This window comes from Thamnophis sirtalis, unplaced genomic scaffold, assembly GCF_051295495.1.
Source record: "Thamnophis sirtalis isolate CommonGarterSnake01/CBP01778 unplaced genomic scaffold, rThaSir2_p1.2 scaffold_7, whole genome shotgun sequence".
NCBI lineage: Eukaryota > Metazoa > Chordata > Lepidosauria > Squamata > Natricidae > Thamnophis > Thamnophis sirtalis.
Window position 1 is genome coordinate 64,246,968 of NW_028261387.1, and position 21,163 is coordinate 64,268,130.

At 38.0% G+C, this 21,163-nt stretch overlaps 2 protein-coding genes across 2 annotated transcripts in view; one reads left to right on the plus strand and one right to left on the minus strand.

The window, feature by feature from the left end:
- Positions 1 to 2,223, plus strand: part of LOC106537715 (deoxynucleoside triphosphate triphosphohydrolase SAMHD1) — a 48,774-nt gene extending 46,551 nt beyond the window's left edge. Inside the window, exon 19 of the transcript XR_015697346.1 lies at positions 2,028 to 2,223. The gene's annotated coding sequence lies outside the window, so the exon portion shown is untranslated. The remainder of the gene's footprint in view (positions 1 to 2,027) is intronic.
- A 729-nt stretch (positions 2,224 to 2,952) lies between these two features.
- Positions 2,953 to 9,802, minus strand: LOC106544739 (TLD domain-containing protein 2). Its single transcript, XM_014061101.2, has 6 exons — positions 9,693 to 9,802; positions 7,771 to 7,935; positions 6,997 to 7,149; positions 5,600 to 5,695; positions 4,325 to 4,398; positions 2,953 to 3,378 (listed from the first exon to the last, which is right to left on the minus strand). The coding sequence occupies exons 1-6, from the start codon at positions 9,723 to 9,725 to the stop codon at positions 3,243 to 3,245; spliced, it is 657 nt and encodes a 218-aa protein (XP_013916576.2). The 5' UTR covers positions 9,726 to 9,802; the 3' UTR covers positions 2,953 to 3,242.
- Positions 9,803 to 21,163: the final 11,361 nt, after the last annotated feature.

A 21,163-nucleotide genomic window follows, 5' to 3' on the forward strand; every position in this document is an offset into this window, starting at 1 on the left:
CACTGCCAAACTGGTCATGCTGGAGGATGTTGCAGGCAGCAGAACGTTCTCCACGGCGTCTCCAGACCCTGTCACGTCTGTCACATGTGCTCAGTGTGAACCTGCTTTCATCTGTGAAGAGCACAGGACACCAGTGGCAAATTTGCCAATCTTGGTGTTCTCTGGCAAATGCCAAAGGTCCTGCACAGTGTTGAGCTGTAAGCACAACCCCCACCTGTGGACATCGGGCCCTCATACCACCCTCATGGAGTCTGTTTCTGACCATTTGAGCAGCCACATGCACATTTGTGGCCTGCTGGAGGTTATTTTGCAGGGCTCTGGCAGTGCTCCTCCTGTCCCTCCTTGCACAAAGGTGGAAGTAGTGGTCCTGATGCTGGGTTGTTGCCCTTCTACGGCCTCCTCCATGTCTCCTGATGTACTGGCCTGTCTCCTGGTAGTTCCTCCATGCTCTGGACACTATGCTGACAGACACAGCAAACCTTGCCACAGCTCGCATTGATGTGCCATCCTGGATGAGCTGCACTATCTGAGCCACTTGTGTGGGTTGTAGACTCCGTCTCATGCTACCAATAGAGTGAAAGCACCACCGGCATTCAAAGGTGACCAAACCATCAGCCAGAAAGCATAGGAACTGAGAAGTGGTCTGTGGTCACCACCTGCAGATCCATTCCTTTATTGGGGATGTCTTGCTAACTGCCTATGCTTTCCACCTGTTGTCTATTCCATGTGCACAACAGCATGTGAAATTGATTGTCAATCAGTGTTGCTACCTAAGTGGGACAGTTTGATTTCACAGAAGTGTGATTGACTTGGCGTTACATTGTGTTGTTTAAGTGTTCCCTTTATTTTTTTGAGCAGTATACATTCATCTCAGTGTATATTCCCCATTGTGTGCCTGTTTACTTACTTGTAATTCCTTCCCCTCCAATGAATGTAAATGCAAGTGTTAAACAGTATGTCCTCCTTTTGCCCCCATTTGTCCTCCTTTATCTATTCAGCTATCTATTCAGGTTATCCTATACATGGGTGCAAAATCATGATGCACAACATTTTTTCCCCTTCCCCAGCTTCCTCCCCAGCTGCAAAGACTATAGAGTACATACAATATGACTTTAAAATGAATGTTCCTTTCTTCCAGTCATATCATACTGATAATGTACAAAATCTTTTCCAGTAACCCAAGTATGTCTCTTTATGTCTGATTTTTTTTGCATTTTAGTAAAGACATTAGCATGTATCTGTTAGATTTCATGTTATTTTTTTCAGCTCACTTGAATCTTTCAATGATGATCTGAATTATGTTTCTGTCTACCAGAGTACAATATGAGCTATTTCACCCAATTTTAATCTGAAAAGACCATTCTTGACTTGGTTTGCCATTAGGATGACTTGAGTATCTAAATTGTTTATTGGGTCCTTCCCATATTCCATGTTATTTTATATCAAGCTAAATATATTTGTAGCTTTTTGATACAGTTCAAATAGAAGGTCAGGAGACTATTAATAGGAACACTGCACAATTTAACCCGCTTTAAAATATTTTTTATGAATTTCACTAGATAATTTCGTAACAATAGAACTAAGAGAAAGAAGACAAATCAAGAGAAATATTGAATTGACTGGGAGCAAATATTGTTTTCTGAAATTATCTCTTTTTTTCCTTCTTTGGGCCACTGCAACTCTCAGAGGGTGCTCAGCCAGGTCAAAGAACAGTGCTTGTTAAAAGAGGAGTTTCACAAAAGTTAGAAAACTCATCCATTTGCAAACCATGACTAGTTGACTTCTTTCAAAATCTTTTCTTAAAATTAATTCATTGTAAAAAGCTCTGCCAGTATTCCTATGCTGGACAGTCACAACAACCAACTTCTTATTCATTTATAAATGTGATAGAATATTGAAATTTTTTAAAAATGATGCCAGAAATACAATAGTGAAAATGGTCCATATTACATTACAGAAGATGTGGCAGATTTCTGGAGACAAAATGTTGCAAATGCATTGCTAATAAAGTGAACTTTCTCTAATAGGAAAAGGCTAAAAAGTTTGATGTAAAACCTGAGTGATGCATGGCTTATATTAAAGAAGAACTATCATTTACAAAGCTACACTTGCAGACCAAAAAACAACAACAACCCCCTACTAGGTCCTCTGATGCAAAACCAATACTTTCCTGCAAGAAGCCAACAGCAACACACTGCCGTATGTATGAAGCCATGCATACCAAATGGACCTGTCCATGTTACATCATCAGAGTTCAACTCAAAAGATGACTTGCTATAGAAAAAAAAAAGAAATGATTGTAGTATTCCATGCATGAGCTACCAAGCTCAGAGAGCACCAACTCTGAGCTATAAATATTCTCCTCTTTATGGAGCCATTGTTTGTAGGCACTAGCACATTTAGAGAAATATGTCTCTGGAGAAAGTACTTGGGCATGTGAACAAAATAAAACAATAGAAATGTGTTGTGATATAAATACTCGACTATTCCTAAGTATCACAAGACGTAAGAATTCCTATGAAAGTCTCTACAGAGATTTCACATTTTAAAGCACAAAGTCGAAGTATAGAATCTGGGTTGGAAGGGATCTTAGCTCAACCTGTTATTCAGGACCAGGATCTTCTGGAGAAATGGCTTTCCAACCTTTTGCTTGAAATGCTTCAGTGATTAAACACCCTAAACTCCAGGAGGCAGCTTGTTCCACTGCTTAATAACTCATTGTCGTGAAATTCCTCCTTATTTACTTAATATTTACAAGCAAGTAAAAATGTCTTTGGTGAATCCCAAGAGCAATATGTTTGCTTCTATTATGAAAATAGTTTGACCCTTACAATACATGGTCAGGTATCTGATAAAGCAAAAAACAAAATAGGTTTATGTTACTTTCCTAGCAAGCAATGGTGGCAAATACGTTTATTGCTTACCAATTCCTAATAAGATTGTTACCCAAACATCACTTCCTATCTGAACTACATATGTCGACAACTAACCTGGATACACCCAAAGGACAAACTACTTTTAGGTAGCTACTAATGAGAAGAGGGTGGTAATTGAGGGGTATAAATATTAGGAAATTGGTAAGACTCCAGCATTGCTTGCTTTCTTCCCAATCTATAAAGACGGAATCCACAAGAAGATTATCTTCATTTGAGAAGGATTTGACAAACTGATGCAGGACTACTGGCCAAATCCTCTTAAGTGCTTGGAAAGTGCATGAAGAGATGTCTTGATTTTTCTTCTAGTTAAGACAGTGTCCAAACTTCCAAGTCTCGGATGACGAATTCCTCTTTGGGTGATAATACCTCATTATTGAAGGTTTCACAGGGGTGGCTTCCTCCATGGTTCAGATCTCCATCTAGCCAGAGTCCAAATTTACCACTGCATACAAGGGAAGAGATGGCATATTGAATAACTTCCATAGCACAAAACCTATTCAATAGTACAAATTATGAGACTGACTCATTTGCTGGAGTCCATTTAGAATATAAGCTTTGCATTTGTTTTCTAAGTTGGGATGCTGGATAGTCCTATGGGGTGATAGAATCTATACTAAATATATAGCGTTTTGTTTTTTACTCCAAGATCTCGCTTTCCTCTGGCAGAATTGTGACATAACTATCACTTTAACACTATTACTAAGAAAATCAAATGCAGAATTCTTTCATACTCTTGGAGACCCTGGACATTTTGGAGATAGTCTCAATTGCATCTCTTAGCATTCTTCCAACATTTGCTGGTGCATGAAAATGAAAAGGACCAGTGTGGAAGAGACAATGCCCTAGCAGGTAACTTTGACAAGTAATAATATTCATAACTTGGCAGTTATTCTGATGTCCAATAAAATTATATGCAGAAAAACTCAACAGCTGGCATTATATCATTAGAATAACAAGAATATGAAGAGAGGAAATAGGAGATAGAATGACATAGTCAACATGATATAGCAGAAGAAAGAACTAAGGAGAGCATGATAGTGATGACTTGCATTGAGTAAAAAAAAAACAATAGACCCAATCCACATTTTAGGGTAATTTTACTGTTCTAGATCAAATGGTTTTTTTCTTAAAACACCTGGTAGCATTGACAATGTCATTTATGAGCTATGAACATCAAAAATAGGATGATAAAAGAACATGTACTGTTGCTAGTAATGGTAGTTTTGGTGAAGAAAAAATAGGGGAAACTCTCTTCCAATTCATGATCTTCCTTAGCCATGCAAAATAGGTAATGAGATTCTCCACAAAGATTGCATTGCAGCAGGCATGCTGAACTGATAAATTAATTTTCTTATTACTTACAGTAGCTATCTTTCAAAGCTACATACCTGCCACCACCAATGGCTAAAGAATCTGCATCTCCTTTCATGAAGAAGGTATTTTTGCCTGACCATTTAAATACCTGGCGAGGGAATCAAAAGCACAGCATTAAGGAGTTTAGGAATAAAACCATATAAGCTTCCTATTCCAAAAAAGATTTCCCACTCATATTATTTCTAGTGATAGCTTGAATCTTTTCATAGTGTGATTTAATAGATCATATCTAATTGTATATCTAGCTATTATCCTCTTGTTCATGATCACATACGTGTGGATATGCATAGAAATAAAGCATCAGAGAAAGGTAGCATGCTGGCTGGACAATTCCTGAAGGCATCCTGATTTATAGTGCTGATGCAATTCACTGCTCTGTGTATGAATGCATATTAACCCTCCCAACAGAAAATTGTCTGACCTTCATCTGAAGATATCTAAAGAGGAAGAACCCATTGTCAAAGTCCTTTTGCTATTAGCAAACTTTTTGCTGACATTTCATTGAATATTTTCCACTGACCTTTTGGGCACATCTTTTCATGTTGTGGAAGAGTACTACTGTACTCTCCTCTAATATGTTTTTCTCAAGGTTAAATATCCCAGTTCTTCAAGCTACTCTTCTCATCTTGTTGCTCCTTAAATCTCTTTCAGGTTGTCTGAATCTTTCTTAAAGTGTGGTGCCAGAAACAAACAATACCAACTTAGGGCCTGAATCATACAGAATGAAGTGGAGCTCTTAGTTTTTCTTGAACTTGGGAACAATATTTATATTGATGCAGCCTAAAATTACATTAGTCTTCCCAATGATATCAAAATACCAACTCACGTTTAATCTGCACTGTTATTCCAACTATTTATACAATATGTTTTTCACAAATAATAAAGATAGGATATAAATTTAATTTAATTTAATTTAATTTAATTTATTAATTTAAATAAATTACCAGACTGGTTATATTCTATCCCAAACATTTCCATATGCTTTCTGTTTCGTCATTTATGTTTTCTTTTTCTTTCATCTTCATCACAAGAAGAAATTCACAAGTTTCTGTTAAATTTCAGTTTCCCTAGCCCATTCTCTAATCAAAAACCCTTTCAGGGTTGGCATTAAAACGATTTTGGCCAAGTTATATTCTGGAACACAACAATATCACAAAATCTTTTAAATTGCACCCTTTATAGCCATAGCAATTTAGTGACTGGCAAAATTTGCGTAACTATTGTCTCCTGAAGCTGTAAATACAAAAGCAACTCACTCAACATAGAGATTAACATGGTGTTTCAATCACCTTGAGTTGTGGAGTGAAAGAGAACAGAAATGTTTCTCCATTGCCATAAAAACAACTGCTCACATGAATAGTTGTAGAAGAAAAAGCTCCAAATATCTGAAAAAGTTACAGAGGAGAGAATATGTTTCAGCTTTCAGGAGTTTAATGCTGTCTATTTTTTTGCACATTACTCATCATGATGTCATGGTCTGCTTAGCCTATTATATTGAATGAACCAACATTGACTATTTATTAGACTTGCTAAAATGCAGATTACTTCAGTCTACGAATTACTGAATTATATTTCAAAGCCATTTTTCTCTTTTAAATCCAGTATCCTTTCTATTATTACAATGTTGTGTACAAAACTCCCTAGAATTTCAAATAGTTGTTGTCAAATAATAATAAGACAGCAACAGTTTGTTTAGCATTAATATGAATAGATTTTTTTTATAAACGTGAATTCTTATATTTCTAAAGTGGAACTCGGCTTCCTAATCATCTGTTAAAACAGTAGCTCAGGAGGCAGCTTATGCCTTGGGTTCTGAAGCGAGGTACTTTTTTGTATCCATCAAGATGACTTGCATTACCTCCAATCTACATATAATGAGCTGTTTGTTTATTTTCTGCTTTATTATTTTTACAAATAACTGTGAAGTGAGTTGGGCTGAGAGAGGATGACTGGTCCAAGGTCACCTAGGTGGCTTTCATGCCGAGGCTGGATTTGAACTCATGGTCTCCTGATTTCTAGCCTGGTGTCTTAACCACTAGACCAAGGGTGTCAAACTCAAGGGCCGCGGGCCAAAGCTAGCCCATGGGGTGCTTAGATCTGGCTCATGGGGCTGCCCGGAAACAGCATGGGACCAGCCCACGGTGGCTCTGCCAGTGAAAATGGAGCTTGGGAGGGCCGTGTGGGCCCTCATGAGCTCCTTTTTGGGCTGTGCTGGCCTCCTGCAGCACTCTGCCAGCTCTCCCTCCCAAACTCCATTTTTGCTGGCATCACAGCTGAAAATGGAGCTTAGGAGGGGTGCTCCCCACACACATAAGTTATATCGAGCTGGTCATACCCACCCCAGCCATGCCCACCTGACCCCTGAGATCAAACACAACTCTGATGCGGTCCTCAATTAAATTGAGTTTGACACCCCTGCACTAGACCAATTGGTTGTGTAGTTATTATATCATAGTAAAGTGGATCTTTCCATTTCTGTTACATATTCCCATTTCCCATTTCAAACCCCTTCTAATGGATCAGGAGGATCTACTGAATATTGTTGACTGCTTCTTAATATTGTGAATGGAGAAGAATAATTGCTTGATTATTTAAAGTTGAGTTAGACCTCGTTAAGTAGCATTCTTCTTTTCCATATCATCAATCTTACATATGTAAAGTTGTGATTTAGACCTATCTGGGTTACCTGCTCATCAGTATCCCTGATAACCAATAACACAGGAGAGGCCAAGTTGCTCATGCTTCTATACATGGTCTTCAGACTAAATCCGTCCCTTGCTGTGCAGTAGACAAGGTTCCAAGGATAGGCAGTCACTCGCAGAGGGAGATGTGGAGTTAGCTGAGAGGGACCATATAAACAAGATCAATTTTTCTCATCTTGCCCTGTAACAACTCTTATTTTCTTTTGATTATCTTTTCCTTCTCAGTTTGTTCATCTTTGGAAATGCTGCACTAGAATCAGCATGTTCTTTGCAGGCTGCAAATTATGAAACACATAACTAAAAATGAGATTCCCTCATCCAGCTTCTGGATGGTACCTAAGCAAAATAAATATTCAATCTTTGCCAGAAACTACTTCAGTCCTATCAGGGAAATTTGGTATCAGAGAACAAAATGGCTGGATTTACCTACCAGGCTAAATCATTGTTTAACCAAAGCTGAGTGAATACATCTCAATTTACACCCTAAACCATAGCACCTAAGTCAAAAAACAATGGCTTACAAAGTACAATGGTTGGAGTCACACAATGTAGGTTTGACAAGCTACATTGTGGCTTCGCATAATGTTTGAACCCAGTTAAAGTGTTGATAAAACTTGCATCACCTAATACATTGTCTGGAAGAAATGGGCTTTTTCTATGCAATTTCCAGAGACAACAGCAAAGAGGCTAAGGTATAATATCCAGCTATTCCCATGAAAAGTGTAAAATTCCAAGATATACAGAGAAAATTTATTTACCTGTTGGATTTCTTCTGTTTGCAAGATGTTACTTTGAGCATTCAGTATAGGCTCATTCAATTCTTCTGCAGCTTGGGATGGAACATCTGCATTTGTCCTGACTGAGTCTAGCCCATCAGCTTCCTCTTCAGGTTCTAGAGACAAAGTTTCATCGCCCAGATTGGGCTGGCAAAAAAAACCATAATTAAATAAGGTGAGAATTCTCTTTTCCTACCTGGCCTATAGAACATCTCCCATTAAATAGTTGGATAAATCAGCCTATATTCCAAAAGGCAATGACATTTACATGAAGTTAGTGAAATGAGTAATTTGTCCATAACAAGCCATTTTAAAAAGTGTTGTAAACTCAATTCAACAAGATATCCTTTTTCCATTAAGCCTTGAATAATCTCTTAAGAACGAAGGAGGTATTATGATTCATGTAACATTGCATTAGTGCATCTTTCCTATGGATCTCTTTCTGTAGCCAGAATGTTTTCAAAGCAAGCCTAAAATTTGCATTGGGAATTCTTCAGGATTGAAAAGATTTGCAGTGATAGCTGCTGCATATTCATTTCTCCTCATCTATTTAGTATTGCAATGAGATTTCTGCACAGAATGACTAAGACTTTTTTCCAACCTTAGAAACATGCCATTCATCTGAAAGACATTACAAATATTATTAAGACTTGTGTGTTAACTTCCATTGGCAGGATGGAGGAGGGCTTTAATACTTGACGTTGGAAGACAATTAACAATTCTTCTATGGACTGTTAATATCTAATTCTATTAGCTGTCCTTCTGAAATTCTTATCTCCTTTTTTCTGCTGAAAATAATTCCATAGGTCAATTGGTCTCTATACTACACTGGATTAATATATATGTATGTCAAAGGTATCATGAAGTCATGAATTGGTATTAGACATTATTTGTTCTTTGTGTAATAAAAATTCCAGTTACTCTTTTCCCTTGTTTGATGAGTATGGTAACAATCTGTATTTCCTGACTGTATCATTTAAGAATTCTATGATGTAGCAAGACTGAGTTACTACTTGATATAAAATATACTTTATTTTTCTATTATGGCAAATAAAGTAAACTTGCATAAGCTCTATTTTGTGATCCCATATACTCTTTCCCCCAGTTTTCTGGTTCTCTCTAGCAACAATCCATCACACACACACACACACACACACACACACACACACACACACACACACACGAACATTCACACCCCTCGGCTTTGAATAGGTAACAAGCATATGCATTTCTCACTGAGCTGTTTTGATCATTCCCCCAGCTGCTTATTATTTCTCTTTCTTCATGTCATTTTTACTATCAATGAGATAATCTCAACTTCAGTAGAGGACATGATACTCTGCAATTAAAACAGTGGGACGAGGGGGAATCAAAATTCAGAACTCCCGACCGTGGAACTGGTTCGGGGGTGTGGCAGGCCTGGATCGCTGCCAGTTCCAGTGACCCAGGCTGCCAAACTACTAGTAGGTCAACTGAACCGGTTTGAACCAGTAGGAACCCACCACTGGAATAGCTAATGCAACTTAACCTGTAGCAGCGTCTTATACCCAAAGTCACAACTGACTTTATAACACAGAATTCATTTGTCCAACAGTTAGTTCTTCATGTTCATCTGTTGACTACCAAGGCCTAGCTTCTAGCCTCAGTTGATTCTGCAATGCTATTTAGCCAAAAAATTCCGAAACAAAACCACTGCTTCACCTGGAAGAAGCTTCCCCCATTTTTCCCATTAGGTAGGGATTATATTATTTGGGAGCAGCCATCTTTATGCCGAGTGGCAATATATTTGTTGTGAGAAAGAATCAAGTGATGGGAGAATGGCTAGTGCCATTGGGTCAGGTGAAAGTTTCATTCTGCTCTTCCCTTTTCTATCTCTGCCCTAAAGCATGCACAAAAGTACGTACCAGAAGAATGTACTGGTAGCGTGGAGTTTTCATTCCTTCTGTGATTGTCCAAACCAGAGCCCTGGACAGGAGAGTTTCTTACCGGCAGAGCGTGTATGGAGAGCAGGTGTTTGCCGATAACCTGTGGAGAACACTTCCCTGTAAACACTGTGTACTTTATCCCTTCCCTTAAGAAGTTAAGCTTCCTGTTTCACAGGTGCTGTCATCTAAGATAATACAAAACAAATCTCTTAAAAATCTTTTCAGTTCTTTTATTTCAAATCTGTAGCTTTACAAGTGTGTGGAAGTGGATCGATTGGCCAGAATTGCCAATATAGGTGGGACAAATTACAAAATTGTTCCCAAGTTGATTTTTTAAAGGAGAAATGAGCAGAGAATCTTGCAGAAATGTATTCAGAAATGTAGAAAGCCAGCAGTTTGGATTAGTAGATCTGGAATATTAAAAATAAGGAAGATCTTAGAATTTTAGAATTTTTAGAATTTTATTAGAATTTGTAGGCCGCCCTTTTCCCTGAGGGGACTCAGGGCGGCTCACACAAAAACTAGGAAGGGGGAATACAAACATTAGGACAAAACATGTAATAAAATAGCAAGCAACATACATTCATCATTCAGAATGTGCGGAGATGGACCAATTGATGAGGGAAATACAAGGAAAGGAGGAGTCAGAATACTATTTAGTTTGGGAAAAATGGTACAAATGGCTAGAAGATAGAAACAAGAAATAGGAAATTGGGAAATGTAAAATTAAGATATAGTAGAACAATTAGGATATAGAGATAAGATAGGGAGTAGGAAAGAGAAGTTAAGATATATTAATGTAAGAAAGGTATATACAATATAACATAGGTAATATGATTGTCTGATGTAAATGGCTAAATATGAATAATTAAGGACTTGAACACAAAAAAGAGTAAGAGACAAGGTGACCACAAACATAAAATTGCAATGTATAGAAGGGGAAACAGTAACTGTAAAGATTCACCGATATGTAACTGCTATAAGACGGAACTTTTAGTTCCAGTGTTGTTTTAAGTTATGTCTTTGTTGATGTGTTTAAGTGTTTAAAATAAAAAATAATAATTAAAAAACCAGGAGAAAAATATATATGATTTAATGTTTCTAAAATGAGGCTAAGGATTTATCCTCTGAGCTTGTGGCTTGGTTTCCAAACATTTCATTACCAGGCTAAGTAACATCTTCAGCAGAGTTTAGGGAATGTCAGTGTCAATGTTCTTCTGTTTATAAGGGCTTCAGGTGTGGGTGTGTCGAGTGAGGGTCTTGTGATGGATCAGGTGTGAGTCATCACGGAGAATCTTGTGATGTGTCATATGATAAGAGGTTACATCAGGTCAGGAGGTGAACTGCTGCTGGGGGAATTGCGTGGATTGGTTGAGGGTTGGTGCACTTTCTGGTTGACTGCGTGGTTGATTTGGATTCTGAGGGATTCGTAAGCTGGTTGTAAGTCAATGTGTCTGTGGATGGAATTGCTTGTGGAGTGTTTCTAAAATGTATAACTTGACCAAAAGTACCTCTTCCAACTTTTAAAAAAAAGTAAAATGGTTATTTCCCTACTACCTAAAATGTTTGACCAATTTACAATTTCTAGAATTTAAGAATAAGAATTCTTCTTCCCACTGGATTTCTTCCTAACTTTTATCAGCCCCCCAATCCCATCAACAGTATTTGGCTTTTGCTGAGACTAGGGTTAATCCTGTTACAGCACTCCTGGCAGTAATATACAGTATGTAGAATAAGAACTTGCTGCCATACATCTTTTAAAGTCATTGTTAGAAGGTTGGTCAAGATGTGATCAGAAATCTACATCTATTCTGTTCTTTTTGAATCTAAAATTAATGACAATTGAGATAATGATGTGGATGAGCCACAATATTTTTAGGTTCTGTCCAATTGGCAGCCAATAGTTGTGACTGAGCTTCAAGCAAACATATTATAATGATAGATAAAAAGGAACCTTCTTTTGCGCTCCCTTCAGAGGTGGTATTCAGCAGGTTCTGACCAGTTCTAGAGAACCGGTAGCGGAAATTTTGAATAGTTCGGAGAACCGGTAAATACCACCTCTGACTGGCCCCACCCCCATCTATTCTCTGCCTCCTGAGTCCCAGCTGATTGGGAGGAAATGGGGATTTTGCAGTAACCTTTCCCTGGAGTGGGGAGGGAATGGGGATTTTACAGTATCCTTCCTCTGCCACGCCCACCAAGCCATGCCCACCAAGCCAAGCCACGCCCACCAAGCCAGGCCCACAAACTGGTGGTAAAAAAAATCGAATCTCATCACTGGCTCCCTTGTGCAATCTATCAGAAATGATGGGGGAAATGAACTGTGCCTAGAAGTTATTGTGAATTCAGGCTAGAGAAGCAGCAAAGAGGCTTAGACCTGACTTTGCATTCTGTAGAAAATCCACCGTCACAAAGCATTTTCCATAGAAATGAGACTGGTGAACGAAATGCAACTGTTCATGCTGTGAACAGTTCTTATGCCTATCTTGTTCATGTGCTTCTTTACATCTTAGAAGTGGGGCATAAGATCGTCTGTATTGCAATTAATGCTAAGTCAAGATCTTTTTAAAAGCAAATTATAGCAGCCACAAAACTACACTATGATTTAGCATTCTAATTTCTGGCATTCAAAGTCTACTAAAATTAGTAAGTTGTATCTTTTGGAATAATCGTATTGGAACTAGACCTCTGGGAGGTTAATTTGTACATTTATATCTCATTAGATTTCTAGGCATCCAATATTAGCATTCTCTATCATTCTAACAACCCTGGGAAATTGGCTGAAGAGTTATGTGGAGTATAAGGACCTTCTATCTCTCCATCAATTCCAACACTAATCAGCTCCACTGGCTTCATGCTACATTAATTGCCACAACATAGGCAGGTTCATGACAGTATGTCCAGAGTCCTATTAACATAGGTAGCATGGTGGCCATTTGGTTCTTAAGAAGACATTCACTTTACATACTAAGAATGCAGTGGAACAGCTACCATATTTCAATTGTATGGAACCATCTATTTCTTTTCAAATAATATAAACAAAAGCCCTTTTGAACTTTTGATGAGCATGGATGGGGCCTTTTATTTTGTGGGCCACTCATCATATTTCTGTTTATTTATGTCCTTCAGACATAACATCTGAAATGCTCTTCATCATTGCGGCATTCTAAAATATGTGGCAGCAACAGTGTCAGGCCTGAAAGCCATCTTCCAAGTGGCATAAATGATGAGCAATTCAAGGACAAGATTACCAAAATTTAGCACAAGAGGAACTGTGGCTTCCAGAGTGATTGTCTCAGATCCAAGCTTTCTGGATTAACATTTCAGCCATTGGGGGTCCTTTTGCAAGAAAGTTTATGGGTGAAAAGTGATGGTGGCACTTAGGAATAATTGAGAATAATGGTATGAAAAGAGAATCCCTTAAATTGATTCACAACCTTTCTGCTTATGATAGAATCCTCTGGGTTTTTTTTTTTTAAAAAGCTGAGTCTCATATTAGTATTTACCCCAGGAGTATTTGGTCGGCTGCATTCCAGAAAGGTCTTCTCCCCTAAGAGCAGGGGCATATTGCTTAAATAATTCAAAGATGAGTAGCCATTATATAAAAAAAGACCTGCAAAGGATACCATGGAAACATGCAAATTAATTTGCTTTATGAGTCATGTGAATCACTGTCTTGTGGAATCAAGACATGGCCTTTTGAGGTCAGGGGAATAGAATGTTTTAATATGATATTGTTTTTGTAGTAGTGTGGGACTTCATGGCTTCCATAGTAACCATGAATCTATTCCAATATGCTTTTAAGCACAATTGTACTTTCTCTGAAAATTCTGAAACTCTGAAAATGGAGAGCGGTTCTTATAAATCCCTGGATTACTGTCCTCATCACCTGTCACTATCTGATATGATAGTTGGGCTGTGAGTATGGGAAGCTCTACGATTAGGCAAAGTGTAGCAGTCACACTCTGTTAATGAGAGGTAGCAGCAGGAAAAACGCTATATGTGACCTAACTCTGGAGCTTTGGAATTTGACTCTGGGGTGAAGCTCTAACTATGTTATCTCTAACATAGTTTGTAGACCACAAAATAAAGGAGAGTTGGAAACAAAAGTCCTTATGTGCACAGAGTAAGGCATGATGAAGCCATGGTACCTCTCATGCTAGTCTGATAATCTTTTGCAGTCTAATGCCTTCCACATAGGGGTGAAATTCAGCAGGTTCTGACATGTTTCTGGAGAACCAGTAGAGGAAATTTTGAGTAGTTCAGAGAACCGGCAAATATCACCTCTAGCTGGCCCCAGAGTGGGGTGGGAATGGAGATTTGCGGTATCCTTCCCTTGCCACGCCCACCAAGCCACGCCCACAGAACTGGTAGTAAAAAAATGAATTTCACCACTGCTTCCATATGAAAACTATTACCTGGTAATTCCCAACCAAGAGATGGAAGAGGGATGCCAGAAACAATGTGACATGGGACAATTTAGTAAGCAGATTAAATCTCTTACTAGCTCTTTTACTTGACAGTCTGTACCTTCATTGTCTGAAAACTTGTATTTATCTATTGTAATTCAAAGCAACATATCTTGAATTCTGTGATGTTTTAACAGGTTTTAATTTTTTAAAAAAAATATAAAACAGATTTTTAAACTTTATGTTCTAAGTAACTTGACATATTATCTCTGACATTGTCAAATACAAGGTGCATAATCTCTGAGGAACCATCAGTCTCCTGACTTGCAAAAGTTCACTTTAAACTTGTAGTTTCTGTGGTGCTGTTTCCATTTGCACAAAAAATTGATGTAGTAAAGAAGCCACCATAGAGCTATGTTTTCTATATAGCTTGAAGAATGATTGCATAATAAATAGTTTTCTAATTGTGCTGTTTTATCAAATTTAGGGGGCTTCTCTTTATCTTACTGATTTGTAGTTAATCTCCTAATATTGGAATCCTGTTGATTCTAAGATGACAATTTAGTCTTAAAGTACCCATTTGGAAATAGTCAGTAGTATTTACTTCTGTGTATGTACAGTGTCCTGCTAGATAATGGGTGAGGCATGATCTGGTATTAACAGCATATTTTTTTCTCCCAAACTAATTATACAAAGGATAATCAGCATCTTAAATACATCCTCCTCCTATGCAACTTAATTTCAAAAGATCTAATTTTGTTCACAGTGTCACCTTTTATCCTCCCACTTAAAGAACTAGTCACATAGTGTAAAAAATATTAAAACCCACAGGTACATACATTTAGTTATTTACTAGCAGTATACTTACATCAGGGTAAACAGGCTTCCTTGAGAGATATCTCCTAAGCAAATGTGGAAGAGCCCGTTCAAAGGCCTGTCTCCTTTGCTTATTTAAGGCAGTCCAGTTGAGGGATCACCAAATAAAGAATTAGCCTTACCAATGATGGAAACAGCTGTTTCTGAATCTTGCAAAGTTCAGAGGGACTGTGAATTTATATCTAGCCATGCCCAGCCCATCCTGTCCAATTCATCATCTGGGTCAAGAGTAATGACTGCTTGCCCCCAGGCCATTCTGGTCTTATCTCATTATTTTGGGATCAATAGTAAGGTTGATGCAGGTGTTGCTATTTGTAACAATGATGTTGCAAGCCATGTATTGTCTGTAAACCTCCAGTGATGATAAGGCTGAAAATTGACACATTTTTTCCTCTTCCACTCCAATCTCATGGAACTACAGTCAGTTATTCACTTGTCCCTGGATGACAACTTCCATACTTACTTTGCAGGTCTAGAAGCAGATTAGAATATGTTGATTCCATGGGATTAATAGAGTTGAAATCCTGTTGATTAGCTTGGTAACAGATCAGGGATACTCAAAGTTTAGAAAAAACAAACTATCAAAGCCACACAATCACTTCCATTGATTGTTAATAGTGCCAGACTTTCAATCAAAATTGTACCTATATACTTAAAGGCTTTGAGGCACTAAGAAAAGCAAGAACAGGGGTGACTTCTGCTTTGTACTTCTATCTGTTCTTCTGTCCATCTTCTTCCCATCTACTCATGTCTGTTGCTTTAGCAGGAATATTCTTTCTATGCAGCAGACAGATTGACAAGTAGAAATTGAGAGTAGAATATAGCAGTTTTTACTTTTCTTGGTATATTTTCTCAGGTACTGGTGGAAATTAACATATGCTGCCCAGCTGATATGCAAAATCACAGATTTTACAAAGAAAATGACTCTTGCAAAAATATATTGTTACATTAAGAAATAGTTTAAGAACTTTGATGGGAAAATTGGTTCACACAGAAAGAATCCTGACTGTTGAAATCAGTGAAAAAGTTGGTCATGAGTAATTTAACTCCTCCTTGAAGTCAAAATAATGAAAGCATAACTAACAGCCTGGATTAACAATGTTGTTATTTTAATCATAGCTTGCAGCTATTTTTAGACATAGGAACAACACGTGCAAAAACTGTCACTCATTGGAATGAGTAAGTGATATGTAGGAAAGGATTTTCCACACTACATTTGGTTGGCCAGATATAAAGATATTACCTTGCTGTTCTTATATTTTGTGTGTACTTGTGCACTTTTACAGCTTATTATTCTGTTTTGGTTTTAAGTATGTTGTGACCTTCCTTGAGTCTTTGGAAAAATATTAGTGAATCCATATGCATAATATAACTGATATGACTTGTTTTGGTTATGGAATTAACTACTTTAAAACATGGTACTTACCTTTTCATTTCAGATAAGGAAGTTACAAAATATGCCAACCCTCCCATATCTTTTGTTTACCATGTCCTTGCAAGGTGCAATTCATAGGAGCAGAAATAGAAGAAGTATATGATTAAGATCTTGAAAAAGTTTAGCTAGATGAGCCAATGTTTCCATTGGCCATTCTTTGCTATAGACAAGACGTTTTTCACTTCTCACAGGTGCTCAGTGATGTCCACATCCCAAATGCCAAGTAATTCCCCTCATCCTGGGGCTTTGCAATTGTGGTGGATTCTTTGAGGCCACACTTCATTATCTGTGCCATCACTACCTTCTGTAGCTTCATAATCACAGAACAAGGAAAAACTACTGTCATAGTAGTAGCTCATGGCTCAGAACATCTTAGGTTTCCATTAGCATCCTCTGAATCCATTCTTTGGTTAGAAAGTATAGAGCAGCCTTCCTGATATCTTCCACAAGCATTGTGGAAACCCTGATATATTGACACAACTGTGCAGTTCATCAGGTAATCTCCCAGTTGGGAAAATCCAGCACAGAAACAGGCAGTCTGTGACTCAACAAAAGCAAAGTGCAGATGCACCTGTGATATCACGAGTAACTGACACAAGTGGAAGTACAAAGGTCTGAGATTATATGAGGGAAGAGAGTATAAGAATGGACTAATTTTCAGGGTGGGGGAGAGCATCCAATTTGGATAACCTACAAAGCCTCAGTAGTGGTTTTACTTAAGAGTAAGGGAACTTTCTATTATTTCCCTCATAACCTTGTAGGGAGCTGCAGGGGAGCCTAGAATTCTGTTGGGAAAGAATCCAGAGGGACAATAGCAGCAACCAATTGCTTCTGCATAACAAACTGCATTATAGTGGAACATTTCAAGGACATGTTCAAAACAATAGCAATAGCAATAGCAGCTAGACTTATATACCGCTTCATAGGGCTTTCAGCCCTCTCTAAACGGTTTACAGAGTCAGCATATTGCCCCCACAGTCTGGGTCCTCATTTCACCCATCTCGGAAGGATGGAAGGCTGAGTCAATCTTGAGCCGGTGAGATTTGAACCGCCAAACTGCAGATTGCAGTCAGCTGAAGTGGCTGCAGTACTGCACTCTAACCACTGTGCCACCTTGGCTCTTATAAGAAGGCATCTTCTTTAATTGTACTCATGGGTACAAACTGGGCTATCAATATATGAAGGCCTTATAGATAGAAGAACAGAGCTGAAAAGGGCTATTTAGCCCACCAAGCTCAACTGCTTGCCTAGGGTCAAAATCCAAATTAAAGCACCCCATCTAACACCTTCACCAAATTGAACACAGTGTAGGCAGCCATGAAAAGTAAACAGATGTCTGCCTAGCCTTTGCTTGAACACATTTGGTGAAGGGAAATCCACCGCCTATCTTATCAATTGGTTCTACTGACAAACTGCTCTTACTGTGAAGGAGAAAGTTAAGCTATCCTTTCAGATAGCTGGAGCACGGCATTACATACCCTCTATGTTCAGTAGATCTTCAAAGGACTTTATTTCTGATTTTCTAATCATCTTCATTTCTCTTCTCTGAAACTGGAATAATTTCTCCAAATCCATCTTAAAGGGTAGTGCCAAGATCTGGACACTATATTCAGGGTGGATCTTACCAAAACAGAATAAAGTAGAACTATTATATCCCATGATTTGAAAATTACAACTCTGATAACTGCCTTTTTTTGCAGTTCCATCACACTGCTAATTCATATTCTATTTCCAATCTATTTACTATTCCAAAATTGTTTTCATATCTACTACTCCCTGTTCTATACCTGCATCTTGTTTTTTGTTTTTGAAATATATAAGTTTATGATTTTATAAGACAACTGTGACCCATTGGGTCACCCTTTGAGAGAAAGATAATACAGAACGAACATTAAATTTTAGGCTGACCATATTACTCCAATGCTGGATGGCCCCATGATCATTATGAAGGGTATATATCATAAATATAAAAATAATTGTAGTGGCAGATGAATTTCAATAAGAAATCAATATTTACTTCCTGAACAGATGAACTGAAAGACCACAGATGGGCAAAAAAGCAGTGGGAAGAAGAATGACTTTTGACTTCCTGCTGGTTTCCTATTGACTTAACTGGTCGTAATCTGGCAGGGAGCATCAGCAATAACAATCACATGATTGAGGAGATGCTGCAGCAGCTAAAAATTTGCAAATAAAACTTATCTGAACATTGTGGACACTTCAATCCTACAGGAGTCTTATGTCCCAGATGTCAGGGTTCCAAATAGCATCTAAAATTAAATCAGAGTCCAAGGCAAAGTATTGCTAAAAGTTCCAATTTATTAAGAGAGCCATGTTGGCACATCTGGGAAAACCCAAATCTGAAAGCTTCCTGGTTTCCCCACACCGATGGAAATTCATGATCTTGCCCCCACACCCACAAGTTCATCACATGGTCCAATCTTCCACTGCCACGCTGGCAGTTCCACCCATCCAGTTCTGGTCAGGTGCAGAGGGGTAGAGACAAAGGATGACCTTGGCTTTCTAGAAAGGAATTTTATTTTGGCTACATAACATTTACTCCATACAATCCCATCTCCCATTTTCCCACAATAGAAAAGGCATAGTAGAATAATAAAAAGTATGACTGGCCAAAGATCCAAAAGGAATATGGCTGCAGGCCTGACACCAGATTCTTTTTACTCATTCTTTAAGACAGTGGGATTCAGACAGATACCTTGATTCAAAAATTGTTGCCCTAAAATGCACCATTAGAATTAACTTGAGGGTACAAATAAACAGTGAGAATTTTAGCAGTATATAATTCTGAACCCTTACCTCCCATGCCTTAATCTTCTTTTGAATTTGATTTCTTTCTCTAGAATATTCAAACTACTTTTGAATACTTTACAATATTAGGTATCCTACCAAACTTTGTATTACCTGAAAATCCAATAGTTATTCACTTCTCCTCTAAGGCACTGTAAAAATATTAAAGATTATAGGGCCCAGACACCTCTTTCTGCAGTTTGATAAGAACCATTAATACACTCTCTTTAGGCATGGTTTTTGAGTCAGGTATGCATCTATTTGATTGCCATGCCAACTAGCCTTCACATGACTAGCTTGCCACCTTAGCCCAAATTATATACAAAGAAAAGTTAAATTTATGAAACTAGTAAATTTTGAAAAATTAAGCAATAATTGGCTTGGGCACCATCTATTCTAATACTTACCTGTCTGGATATTAAGATCTGCAAGCTGGGGAGACTGAGGATTCTGTTTATTTCAGCAATTACCTGAGTAAACACTCCCTCATCTGTCAATCATTCCTAAATTGTCCCTATTCTGCTTTTCCAAAGGCTGTTTAAAGAAATCATTTATATTTATTGCAGACTTTGGTTTTGGTTTTGGTGGATAAGTTCATTTTAAAAATGGATTTTGTCATTTTAATAATGTACTACTTTTTTTAATTGTCATATTTTCAAACAGGCAGTAGAATATCTTTCTCTATATATAAACAGCATACCGTATTTACATGTGTCTGCTTTAGTGGAGCATTTGTTCTTCTTTGTGACAAATGTAAATATTTACAGTGTATAAAGAATTATAAACAGAATGTGTGTCTGCTATAGTTTGTACAGATTATGATCATTTAATAGTTTTGCATACATATACATACATACATCAGTCTGTGTGTGTGTGTGTGTATGTGTGTGTGTGTAATCTGATGCCTTTCAAATGATTTTCTTAAAACAAGAATTTCACAAACTCTTGTTTAATACACACACATGTACATGCCTATAGTTCTACTCCATAAGTAACTTTATAGCTAAGCACTGAAAAAGAGTGTTTAGCAAGCACAAGTGAAAGGCAAGTGAAGAGAAGACACATCTTACCAGATGGGGCCATAAATATTTATCTCCATTACTCACATCTGGAGAATTCAGCAAGTCCTGCCCACAGTCACATCTGCCCTAATCACCTCCCATTTGGACTACCGTAAGACTCCTTCCATGGGGTTGACTTTGAAGAGCATTTGGACGTTACAGCTGGTACAAAATGCTTTGGGAGATGCATTGGTGGCCAGTTGGCATGTAGGTGTGATTCAAGGTACTTCGCTTTTAGAAAGCATTGCAAGTGTGATGTTTCATTTCCATCACAAGAACCTTTAATCCTTTAATCTTAACACTCGAACGGTAAATACATCCTTCAGCTGAATGAACTCAGGACTGTAGATCTATCTTTCTAACTTTCACTAGATGGCAGCAAAGGCTATAAGATAACCCATCAATTGCATTCTCAAGCCTTGGCACTTGTACAATTCTGATCCGGATTCTTAAGTCAATTGACAATATATAAAGTTGGGTATCGTTAGCCTATTGATGGGTTATCTTTTTTCAGTGGTTTCATGTAAATGTTGAAAAAGTAACAAGGACAAGACAGAACCTTGGGGCATCTCAGGCACACACACTTATCTGACCCTTCCTTAAAAGCACCAACTGAAACTACCCAGTAAGAAAGAAACAGAATCACAGGACAATAGGGACTCCAATGCAGGGCTGAAATCCAGCAGGTTCTCAAAGGTTCTGGAGAACCGGTAGTGGAAATTTTGAGTAGTTCAGAGAACCAGCAAATACCACCTCTGGCTGGCCCCAGAGTGGGGTGGGAATGGAGATTTTGCAGTATTATTTCCCTGGAATGGAATGGGAATGGAGATTTTGCAGCATCCTTCCCCTGCCATGTCCACC

Bases quoted from the DNA above. Each gene is read 5' to 3' on its own strand.
- LOC106544739 (XM_014061101.2), bottom strand. From the start codon at position 9,725: ATGAAAACTCCACGCTACCAGTACATTCTTCTG. The intron at 7,936-9,692 runs GTACGTACTTTT...TTTTTTTGCCAG, and splicing joins GCTACCAGTACATTCTTCTG to CCCAATCTGGGCGATGAAAC. The intron at 3,379-4,324 runs GTATGTAGCTTT...CCTTGTATGCAG, and splicing joins TTAGCCATTGGTGGTGGCAG to TGGTAAATTTGGACTCTGGC.